The sequence below is a fragment of the Elgaria multicarinata genome, chromosome 2 (assembly GCF_023053635.1).
Source record: "Elgaria multicarinata webbii isolate HBS135686 ecotype San Diego chromosome 2, rElgMul1.1.pri, whole genome shotgun sequence".
Classification (NCBI taxonomy): domain Eukaryota; kingdom Metazoa; phylum Chordata; class Lepidosauria; order Squamata; family Anguidae; genus Elgaria; species Elgaria multicarinata.
In genome coordinates this window covers 39,108,530-39,121,064 of record NC_086172.1, presented here as the reverse complement: position 1 = coordinate 39,121,064, position 12,535 = coordinate 39,108,530, and the positions used below count along the sequence as shown (strand labels likewise).

The window sequence follows — 12,535 nt, the reverse complement described above, 5'->3', positions numbered from 1 at the left end:
GTTTGTTCTTTACTTTGAATTGCTTCTTCGCCCTTGAACAGCCGTGTCATGGAACTAGTTTAGGCACTACAATCACACTGAAAAATAATTTAACTGATAAAGAAACTGGAACTTCTAATGCAGAGGTGGAACAAATTTTATCCACATCGATTACCTATGAGAGAAGGAATTCATCAGCAGTGTACCTAAAGGAGAGTCTATTCCCATCTGGACCCGCCAATCAATTTAAATTATCTGTACAGGCCCTGCTCCAGTTACCACCACCTTCAGAAGTGCAGTGGGTGGGTGGCTACTAGGGATGGGGCCTTTGCAGTATTGACATCCAGACTATGGAATGCCATTCTTTGTCAGGCATTTGCCCCCACATCTCCTTCTGCCTCACAACTGAGAGGAAAACTTTTATTAGCCAAGGCTTCCCATTTCATCTGAATCAGCGATCGTGGTTTACAATAACTATGGTTAGTTTAAACAAGCCAGCATCCAAAGCTGTGATTTTGAAAGGATCTTGCTTCATAACTGAACTGGATTTAAACATTTTTATTTAGCCAGGCTTTAGAAATCAGTGGTGATAGTGTTATAGACTGCTGTTCTTATACAATTATGGTTTTGATTATCCTTTTTTTGTGACGGTTTATTGATTTAATTAATTGTAAGCAATCTTTGGGGCCTGAAATAGTGGTGAAAAGGTGGGGTGTAAATGTTTTAATTAATCAGATTAATTTTGATTTCACCATTGCTAAGGTAGTATTAATAAGTATATGCAGTGATTTAGGAAAGGGTACTTCTGAAGCATAGTCATTTCACTTAATATTCTTCCTAGATATGGTGATTGCTACGTATGGAACAAAGTCACTACTTGCATACACAATATCCTTAGTGGAAGGAGATGGATAGAACATTATGGAGAAATAACCATCAGGAACACAAAAAGCAGTGTCTGTATTTGTAAACTCACATTTCTCAAGGTAAGTTTTCTATGATTCTCACTGTTAACAGAGGAAGGGCTATTTATACAACTGGTGCACCCCACACACAGTGGTTTTTGGGGAGTACCCAGGGGAGCCGCTGGCAGGTTCACTAGCTGGGTGGGATTGGTAGAAGGAACAATTGTACAAACCGGTGCTTCAACGGGGGTAGAGGTGTGGGGAGATGAAAATATAGCCCCTTCACTAGCTGCAACTGAACATGTAAATTGCAGTGGTGACATTTCCCTCCTCAACGTTGGATGCACCATTTGTACAGCCTGTGCCTCTATGCAGTTGCTGCTAGGTCACAAACTCGCAAGCACTCTGAATATTTCTGATGTTTTGCAGGGAAATATGGTTTTGGTGTGGGGAAACCAGAGAGAATCTCGTCTAGTGTACTGTTCTGCAATGTGTTTGTCTTGAAGCTTCTATACAGTTGATCAGCTGACTCTGGAATTTGGTTCTGGAGATGGCTGCTGGACGTACAAAGTGGCTCAATGGTTTAGTGAAAGAATTTTAAGACCATTTCACTTTTAGTCCTGGATCTGCAAACCTTCCCCTTCCCACTTTGGCTTGTGTTTTGCTCTTTCCAGTTTTCTGTTCTTTATGTCCTATGACTGTGTATTCTTTTTTATGATGAAGTCCCACTGAAAAGGCTCTGTTAATTGATGCAAGACAGTATCAAATGAAGATTAAGGATGCAGTGTTTAGTTGATTAATCATTTAGATGAATCAATTTAAAAATATTTGGCTAAAAAGGTGCTTCTCTCCCCGATTCCATAGACAGCCATTTTAAAAAATAACATATGCAAACATAGAGCTATTTTAATACAAGAACATACAAACCTGTGAGTAGCAAGCATCATCTTAGAAAAATATTTCCCCTTCTCTCTCTCTCTCTCCCTCTCCCTCTCTCTCTCTCTCTCTCTCTCTCTCTCTCACACACACACACACACACACACACGGGTCCCCCAATTATTGAATGAACTTTCCAGCAAGGCCTGCCTGACGCCAACATTTTTATTCTTTTGGCACTAGGTTAGGACCTTCCTCTACTCTTGGGGATTTGATAAGGTTTCTTATTCAGGTCATGGGATATCTTATTGTAAACTGTTAAAAATTATTTGGATATGATTCTGTGTATCTGCTGTCCATATGCTTGTATGTAAACTGTTTTAAAATTATGTATTTTAATCTCTGTAACCTGCCCAGAGAACTTTAGCTACTGGGCAATATAGAAATGCAATGAATGGAAAGAATACAGAAGATGTGTCTTCTAAGACATGGGTGGGGAACCTGTGGGCCTTCAGGTGCCATTAGTCTCCCACTCCCATCATCCCTGACCACTGCCACAATGGCTGGGGTTGATGGGAATTGGAGCCCAATATCTGGAAGGTCTCCCCAGTCTAAATTGTTGCCTGCTGTGACATTTGTGTGCATTATCTAAAAACAAATAACGTATGCTTTTTCCCTCAGAAGCTTTGTTTTATTCATATGCAAATTTAAATAGATGTAATCCATTAGTTAACTGACTAAAGCTCAACTAATGGTGCAAATTCAGTGCATGTTTAGACAGAAAAAAGTCTTACAACTCCCAGCATGGCTGGCTGGGGAATACTGGGAATTGTAGGACATTTTTCTGTCTAAACATATAAAGGGTTGTGCCTTAACATTTCTTTAATCAAGTGACAACTTTGCCATCAGTGGACAAAATGCAGAAGCAAAAAGAGTGTGAGTGTGTGGAAACCTGGGGAGTAGAGATCTAACCAGGGTCCTCTTCCACACACACTATTTTCTTCTACATCCCCTGACTGATATTTTGGAAGAACTGAATCTGTTCTACAAAATGCTTCCCTTTACAAAGAAGATTAAAATAATGTTGAAAAGTGTTTAAAACAACCCTGTCATTACTGCCCTTTAGTTTTTTGTAATAATTTTAACTTTTTCCTGATCTAGAAAGTGTGACTTGCATGTGGAAGCAGACTCCCTTCTGGTCAGAGATCTAGCACATAACACAGAGCTGGGCATTTCTGATTCCTGCAGCTACACACACACACACACACATACACACCAGTATGATGGGCTAGGCATGTTATTACAGTCGTTCTCTGAGGACAGCATGTGAAAAGTTGAACAGTTGTGTGGCACTATTGTTTTAGAGGGGTTGAGAATGAATCATTCTGCTTCCCCCTTTCTATTAGCTAATTGGTACTGCCCAAATGTTGGTGGGGACAGGGGGGTGTAGGGATGTAGATCTGTGTTAGCTACCCTGACCTTGTTGAATATTTATGTGTAATCATAGTCTGAACACCTGAAAATAGGATGATTTAGATGAATCATTCATTTTCAGGTGAATTATTGTATCATTCGTTTTCAGGTGAATTACTGGAATTCTAATGTGAATGAAGTTCAAGGCATTGTCATGGACCAAGAAGGGAAAGTGGTGCATCGCCTCTTTGGAAAGTGGCATGAAGGACTATACTGTGGGGTTGGGCCTTCAGCAAAATGTATATGGAGGCCAGGTAAAAATGTATTGGCCATATGGCTAAACAGTTCATGGGGAGAAGTACAGTGGATACAGAATTTGTGCTACATCAATTAATGGTAGCCTGGAGTAGCTCCAGAAAGACTGGGTATATGGAGCCATGGTTGACCTCTTCTTGCCCACCTCCACTCTGGCCCTGCTTCCTTCCATTATCAAATCTAGATGAGGTCCACCACTAGTATCCACACTAGTATCACTTGTCTCCCAGTGAATGGGCAGTGCTGGTCTGGAAGTGCCCTAAACTGGGAGGAAGAACCATGTGGCACTCAAGCCTTGTGTATATATAATGGCAACAGTATGTGTAAGACACCATTTCCAGTGGTTGCTCAGTAACACATAGAGCAGGGCTTAATTTGCCCCATGACCAGTGATTAGAGCTCTGAGAATCGACCATGCCAGCCATCTTTTGGCAGTATATATGCTTGGTGTTTGTCAAATGCATGTGTATCACCAGTAGCTAGAGGCACTATCAGAAGTAACAGGCAGGTGGGGTGTTGTTGTTTTTTGGCACCTCCTTCCGCATAAAGGGACCTCTTTGTTGTTGTTGTTGTTGTTCACAAAGACTAACTACTAACTTCACCTTGCCTATTAATGCAGGCTCCATGCCAACCAACTATGAACGTTATTATGGCTTTACAAGGTTTGCTATTGAGCTGAATGAATTAGACCCTGCGTTGAAAGACCTTCTTCCAGTGACAGATGCACGATTCCGGCCAGATCAAAGGCAAGAAGGACATTCTTTATTCAATGCCTAATATGTTCAGTGTTTTGGAGTAGTGATGGTAGAGTATTAATTGTCAGGACTGCAATGTTCACTCTATTAATTTGCTTCATGAATTGCTTAAAATCCTTTTCATCAACTAAAAGGCTGCCCCCAAATTAATCAGGAAGCATTTTTTTAAATATAAGTGCTTACTAAAAGTGCTTAAGACAGGCATCATCTTAGAAGAGGCATCCCCTTCCTCTGTCTGTCTGTCTGTCTGTCTGTCTGTCTGTCTGTCTCTCTCTCTCTCACACACACACACAGAGGAATGCCTCTTTTAAGTTGGTGCCTGCATTGACATGTGAGTGCATATTCCAAAAACAAAAGAATTATGCTGGCTGTTCAAAATAATCAGATTTATTCATAAGCATTTGTTCTATTTTACCAAGGAATTGGGATAAAAATAATAAATTCAAACTCAAGATTAACGCATTAAGATTTCTTTAATGGAGTGACAGTCCTATTCATTTTATCCAAATACATTATCTGGAATGTGAGTTGCTTGTCTGTGGATTTTGTTGTTTTTCTTCCACTGCTTGTATGTTGATATCCGCTAAATGATCCAATTGCTTTACTGAAGGCTTTTAGAAGAAGGGGATTTAGAAGCAGCAGCATCAGAAAAGCAAAGAATAGAAGAACTCCAGAGGAATCGGAGACGCTACTTAGAAGAAAACAATATGGAACACGTACCAAAATTTTTTAAGTATGTAAATTCAGAAATATGTTGATTTCCTCCTAACAGATATAGCACCAGCCTGGCAATAAAGTAGGAAGGTTTAAACCATCAACAACAACAAAAAGTAAAAGGGTGGTAAAAAGGACAAATTGAAATTGAAAACAAGGTAAAATTTGTCTATTTTACTGCTCCATAGCCATTTGCTGCTGAAATTTGTGAACTGCCCCCCCCCTTTTTTTTCCAGCACCACTGCGGTAGCAGGAGTGCAGCCTGTGGTGGTAAGGAGCTCTGGGGGCTCGAAAGTGGTCCCCAAAGTTGCCCACCTCTAGTTTAAACAGATGATTCTTTATTTTATTCACAGTATTGCCTGGTTCAGACGACACTCTGGGCTTTGTGGTTAGCTTAACCATGTTCAGCTGTGGTTAATGCTGATCTAACCACATGCGGAATGCTTGCAGACAACACTTTTAACCCTTTGTGGTTAAGTTCTCCTTAGTGAGCTTAACAGGGCAGATGGTTAGAGAAAACGTGTGTCAGATGACACCATAAACCATGGTTAAGCATTCCAGTAACCATTTTGTGGTTAAGCAGCATGGTTTTGCATGTTGTCTGAATGGGGTCTATGCATTTTTAAACTGGAGTAAGGAGTTGGTAGCTGTAGAGACTATGTTGTAACAACTAATATTAATAAAATATTTACAACAATTTTTAAAAAAACTTCAGCATGGGAAACTCATTATGCTACGTGAAAAATATGAGTTACGTCATTCACATGGTGGGGAATTGACAAAAAGGAAACAGCATTAAGGGAGAAAATTGATTACAGATTATGATTGATCATAGACTCTGTTTAACTGGGGCCTTGTAGCTCACATAATTTTGGCCCAAAGGTTCAGATGAGAAGTGTATGTGTTTTTAAACTCTTTGGGTTTAAACACTGGCAAAGAAATTGTGTTTATTTATAGTGGGGGCTGGATCCAGTGGTGTCATTCCACTTAGGGAATGGCTTCCTTCAGCAGAACCGGCGGAAGGGGGCAAGTCCCTCTCCCTCCACAGCCCAACATACACCATCAGAATCTACTCAAGAGAGCTTGGAAACCCTCTGGAACAGACATTTGGACCACATGGAGGGCTGCAGAGAAGAGGAGAGACGAAGAAAGCCCCATTGGGCTAACAGACGTCTGCTAAAGTGACTCTGGATTTTATTTATTTATTTATTTATTATTGCAGTTAAATCCCGCTTTTTTTCCTCCAAGGAACCCAAGGCGGCATACATAATCCTCCTCCTCCTCCTCTCCATTTTATCCTCACAACAACAACCCTGTGAGGTGGGTTGGGCTGAGAGTCTGTGACAGGCCCAGTGGGTTTCCATGGCTGAGTGGGGACTAGAACCCAGATCTCCTGACTCCCAGTCCAACACTTTAGCCACTACACCACACTAGCTCTCCAATACTTTGATATTATTGTAAAATCCTTGAGCTTCAAAGATAGAACATTAACACTTTGAAGCAGTTGGGTACTTTATACATGCAGAAGGCACTTTCCATGAGTGTGTTCCTAGCTCAGTGTGTTACACTGCACAAATTGGTCTGCATGGGTGCAGTTTCCATTACCTATCAAATGGCAGAGGCTGCTTCCACTTAACAAAGCTGAAATGTTGCCATTGTCTATTATATTCAAATTATATAATTTGGTGGGATTTGGGCTATTTAAAAAGGATTCTGAATGCAATATACTGAATGGGAATGCAATTCTATATTGTTGTTATTGTTGTTGCTTTTCAGTTTCTGAATATATTTTTGTCTAACAGCAATTCCTTTGTTTTACATTTGCAGAAAAGTTATCGATGCCAATCAAAGAGAAGCTTGGGTTTCTAATGATTCATATTGGGAACTCCGAAAGGATCCTGGCTTTAGTAAAGTAGAAACCCTCAAACTCTGGTAAACTGAGAATGTAGATCTAGTAACATATCACTCTTAAAAAGAAAAGAAAAACTATGCACAACATGTTTCTTATAGCTAAGGGTGGTTTGTGGGTCTGCAGGAAACCTTCCATTTGCTTTTATATTCATCTTTATAATGGACTTCCAAAAGTGCATTAGCCCATACCCTGAACATTTCTGCAACAGTAATTAAATTAAGGCGGGAAATTACACACACTTTAACAATTCAGACACAGGAAACGCAGCACAAGAGAAGCATGTACTGAGTTAGCCAAAGATACTTTGAAGAGTATCTGGTGCTTAAAATAGACACGGAGAGTTCCAAAATAAAACAAGTTCTGTTTTAACAAACATGTCTACTAGAATGTTCACACATGCAATGATTGAATCTTGAGTCACAATACTTGTTCATTTCTAGCTTCAGGTTAGTTTCTTGGTGTGATGTGCTTGGACTGGCCATGTCGAAAAAAGACACAATGCTTTTCTGGAAGCTCTTCCCATTCATATGCCATTGTTCATGCCTTAAAAAAAAACAATGTGAAGTTGTACATTGTCATTTTAAAATATGTATTCTTCTTAGACGTTTGTGAAAGGCAGATTTTTAAAGCACTAGGATTTTGTTCATATTATAAATAATGGAGGAAGTGTATTATTTAAAAGAAAACAAACCCTAAATGGATTGTAAAGGGAAAGTGATCAACTGCTACATGCTTTAACTTTGGGGGACTTGGTTGTATGGTCAAGCTGAAAGGAAAATGGCTAATTTTGTAACAAACTTGGCAAATGAATCCAAGGTCGTATTCTCGATGCCTAATGCTGTGATAAATATACTATCTCTTACCATGACTTCCCACGCTTCACAATTTGTCTCATTTTCTAATAAGTCTTTATGCGATTAGAATTCCCTGAAGCTTTTTACCAGTGTTAAGCACAAAATGATGTTTGAAAAGTGTCTCATTTCTCTCCTGGGTGTGTGGAGGATCATCCTGATAACACGCACACTATACATATATGTTCATGTTCCCTTATGTACATGCTATACTTTCGTTGCATGGCTGTTTGTAGTTTTGGTGGGAGAAGCAATGTGACACACACACTAAGTTCTTGATTGCCTCTTGCTAATATGTTTTTTATGCAAAATTATATTTTACCATTTTTCATAAAGCAATTATATTTTTGGATGAAGAAGCAAAACCTAAGTGGCTGTTATGTAGCACATTTTGATGTATATGTGAAAAGAGCCTGAATGACTTCTCTCTCAAAGTAAAGTGAAGTTGGCATGTTTTACTGATATCAATATTATTAGATACAAACATTAATGCTTTTTAATGAAATCTTGTCTTTCATTCATGCCCAGTGACATAATTAACTCTACATGCATATTTTGGGCATTGATGACAGAAATGATTTTCTTGTATATATTTTCAAAACAATATTTCTGTATATACATGGCACGTAATTCTATAAATGCTTTATTTTTCCTTTAAATACTGCTTCTTAAGCATACATTATTGGCAGGCTTCCATAGAGACATAGAAGTGGCTAGCTTTTACTATGATTTCCCAAAACCAAATTAATTATATTTAACATAAATATTCTACATATTACTTATCTTTTTCCTCCCAAGCCCATAATTTCTGCTCTACGAGAACATCTATCAAAGGAACACATAGTTTAAAAAGTATAGTTTTCCCTCCCAGTGTTACAAGCACTTTGAATATACAACATTGTACGGGGATTAAACATCTAACCACAACTTCTCTCTGGGCTTCACATGCAGTTTAAGATCGCCTTCATTTGACGAAGGCTTAAAACATAAGGGGGTCTAGAATTCTACATAGCAGTGATCACATCTTGAATGTAAAAGTGCTCTCTAGTAAAAGTTATGCTAACATTTCAGAATATCAGCTTTTATTTTCTAAGACCTCTACTTGTTGGAGTTGTAATGCAAAGGCTGAAAGGTGCTGGCAGACTCTTCCAGACCAGGGGGCCAGCACGGGGCCATCTCTTTCTCTAGACTGTGGTTACAATCTCATTTATCCAGTATATTTGCTCATCTCAGTTCTTCCCTGCAATTCTCCGAATCCAACCAAACACTCTTTGCTATGGGAATGATAATTAAAAGTAAACCAACTACTGCCCACTTATGTCCGCCACCCACACGTCTCCCATTCCTTCCGCTCGTTTTTCCATCAAAAAATAAACCCCTTTTAATCTGTCCTTTTTTTAAAAAATGGACTGTGCCGCCATTTCCTGCTGTGTGCAGGAAAAGCGGCACGATATAAATGGCCCCTGAATGGGCCATGTGGTTGTTGCTGCTTCCTCTTTCTCTCCCTTTGTACACAGACCGTTGCTATTGTGGGACAGCAGCAGGAGGCCATAGCGACGGTAGGGACGCACGAAAATCCACCCATCTGATGATGCTCTGAGCCACTTCCTTCAGAACTTGGAGATTCTTGAAACCATTTCAGTGTAGCACTTGACTTGAGCTGCTGCTTTTAATGTGCTAAATGAAGTCTAGACAAAGTATACAGTATTTATGCCAGATTAACAGAGCCACTCTACTACATATTCATGGATTCCAATCATGCAAAGCAATCACGCATCCCTTGCTGTGGAATTTATCTGAACCAATTCACGTAAGGTCTCTGTAGCATGGCTGCTGCCACAAAAGGGGTTTCCACATTGCATTGGTTACATACAGGAAGAGATTATCATGTTGTTTGCCCAAAACACTTGCCTCCCCTGCTATGACTCATAGGGGGCACAAACTGGTGTAGAAGACCCCATGTGACCCAAGCAACATATGTGATTGGTCCTTTTATATATAGCCAATGTAATGTAGCCAGTCATGAGGTAAGTGGGTTTGCCATCATCCACCGTGCAGAGGTAACATGTAAATTTGCCCTCAGCGTCATGAATTATCATGCTTTTCTTTAAGCATTTTTTTTAGTTTTTCAAAAATACTATACAAATTGTTTTTAAAAAGAAAAACACACACAAGCAGTATATACATTAGTAATAAATATGCAAAATCTAAATAAAACAACACATTTAAAAATAAAAAATATAACTCACTTAAGGGAATATACATCCTATCAGGCAGAAATGCAAACATTATGTATTTCTGCAAATGATTGAACTCATATGATGCAGACTTTTCTTTATTAAATTTCCAGATTGGAAAATTGAGCTCTTCTGTACCCTGAGCCTCTTCCCTCTCCTGCAAGCTTCAGGAAAATCTCCAGAAGACAGTCTGACTGTATGATTTGCTTCCTTGTTAAAATGCTGCTTTTTCACTGGAAGTCACTACATTAAGTCCATCATGTTCCCTCACTGATCTCTGTTACATGCCCCTGTTCCTCAGTAGACTTCTCCCCTCCATTTCTTCCATTATGCACCCCAAAGTTGGCAATAACCACATGTCAGTGACAAGTTTTTGGAGGCACTCCAGCAGATTCAGGGGCAAAGAGCAAGGTGGGGGCTTTCTAGATTATGGGAAAGGCCTAGAAGGCCTGTCAAGGTGCTTCTAGTAGAGGGCTTTTTAGGTGTTCTGTAACAGCTTTCCAACAGAAAAAATAAAACCAGGATGTCGGGCACTCAATGTAGTAAACAGACTTTCTGTGGGGTTCTCAAGTCTTTACAGGTTGATTTTATAGCTTTAAAAAGCGTTTGCAAATAGTGGCTGTGGATACAAAAAGAGGTACTTTTGAATTACATTTTACAATACATATGTGTGGTGAGTGAACAAAGATGACATTTTGGCTACCAGTACACACTTCTGAGGTCCATAAATTTCCTATCAGCCATCATTGTGTTTCTAAGAATGGTAGCAAATGGGGAATAATTTCTTTCCGTGGCGTGTAAGAAGCAGTTTTATTAACTATTAACAGTGCAATACTATGCCCAGCTACTTGGAAGGAAATCCTGTTAAGTTCAGTGGAACTGATTCCCAAATGCACATCGGATTGCACCCTAAAAAGAACAGGTGCTTCCCTATTTACTTCAGTGGAAAATGAATTGTACTCCCAATTCTTTGTTCAGTGAGTTCTGTTCCCCTCAAATTAAGCACTGAAATGCTTCCCTGTAACCTTTCATTGTTTTGTTTTGCTGCTTATCCTATCTACCAGGAAATGTCTGTAAAGAAAGGTATAACTAGTTGAGTTTAATTTATGTTTATTCTAATAGAACAAGGCAACATTATCAAACTATGTGCTACATTTTGTGCAGTATTTTGTTAAATTCTAACAGAAAATTGGTAGCTGAAGAATCATGATGGAAATGGAATTGTATTTTAAAAATAGCCATGAGCACAATCCAGTAAATGTTCATTTGAAGTTTGACAAATGTTGAAAGCAGTGGAATGGGACATTGATCATGCCTAACAAATTCCATAAACTCACAATTTACTAGATTGTGTCCTGTGGTCCTAATTGAAAGAAGTGGTATTCAGGGTGTAAGAGAATACATGTGAACTTTTAAGTATCGTTTAGGCCGCAATTTTACTCATACTTCTATGGGAGTAAAGCCCCACTGAATACAGCGGTCCTTACATTTGAGTAAGCACGCGTAGGAATGCACGGTTAATCTGCTTGTTTGCACTGCCCAAAAAACATGACAGTTTACTTAGAAAAGTGTCTTCCCCTGACAGTGGGAACTGTCGTAGCAGTGAAGAAAATGTGTTGTTCCAGAGACTCATGGTTCTTTTCAACATGTATGTATCACTTAATTGGATTGCGTGTTATGTTGTGCTACCAAAATGCAGGAGAACTATGCCTCTTCAAATGAATGTTGTACAGAGGAATGTTCCATTTGTAAGAAAACAGGCCTCAATAAATTCACACCAACTACTTTTTAAAGTCACTTTGGTTTTTTTTTAAAAAAAAGTTTTCTGATTAACTTTATTAGTCTTTATTTTAGCCTTCTTCCAATGAGCTCAGGGTGGTCTAAATGCTTCCTCCTACCCCATTTTATCCTCAAAACAACCACCCTGTAGGTTAGGCAGAGACAGTAACTGGCCCAGGATCACCTAGTGAGATTAATAGCTGAACAGAGATTTGAATCTGGGGGTGAGATACTGAAGGCAACAGCAAGTATCATTGGGCTGGATCCAGACATTGGGCTCATTCAGAAGACACCTTAAACCATGGCTTTAACCACAGCGAATAAGGTTTCTTGCTTTATTCACCATGGTTAAAGCCATGGTTTAAGGTGTCTTCTGAACGGGGTCTTAGTCATACTTAGAGTAGATGCATTGAAATCAATGGGACTAACCTGAATCCAATTAATTTCAGTGACTCTGCTATAAGTTTGACTAAGTCTGGATCCAACCCTTTAAGGGTGGAATCCTAAATACACTTACTAGGGAGTAAACCTCATTGAACAAGTTGGGACTTCTGAGTAAGCAAGCATAAGGACTGGGCAGCAAACACAGTGGTCTTATGTCTTGAATATGACAATCTACCCATAACCTTTAAAAAGATGTCCCCGAACAAGAGGTGCATGTTTCCTAGTAGATAACCACATGAAGTGTGAGCATTGCTTTCTAGCCCTCCAGAATGCTTTGGTTATTGCTTTGCATACAACTATACATGACAGATACAAAACATGTCCTGTGCCTCCTTGAAACCAAAATAAAATGGTG

The 12,535-nt window shown here is 39.3% G+C and overlaps 1 protein-coding gene across 1 annotated transcript in view; it reads left to right on the top strand.

Moving 5' to 3' along the window:
* Window positions 1-11,728, top strand: part of OSBPL6 (oxysterol binding protein like 6) — a 104,992-nt gene extending 93,264 nt beyond the window's left edge. The window contains exons 22-27 of the mRNA XM_063116319.1: window positions 821-965; window positions 3,343-3,487; window positions 4,108-4,234; window positions 4,854-4,976; window positions 6,785-6,889; window positions 10,071-11,728. Of these exons, the coding sequence (XP_062972389.1) occupies window positions 821-965; window positions 3,343-3,487; window positions 4,108-4,234; window positions 4,854-4,976; window positions 6,785-6,889; window position 10,071 (646 nt within the window). The 3' untranslated portion in view covers window positions 10,072-11,728. The remainder of the gene's footprint in view (window positions 1-820; window positions 966-3,342; window positions 3,488-4,107; window positions 4,235-4,853; window positions 4,977-6,784; window positions 6,890-10,070) is intronic.
* Window positions 11,729-12,535: the final 807 nt, after the last annotated feature.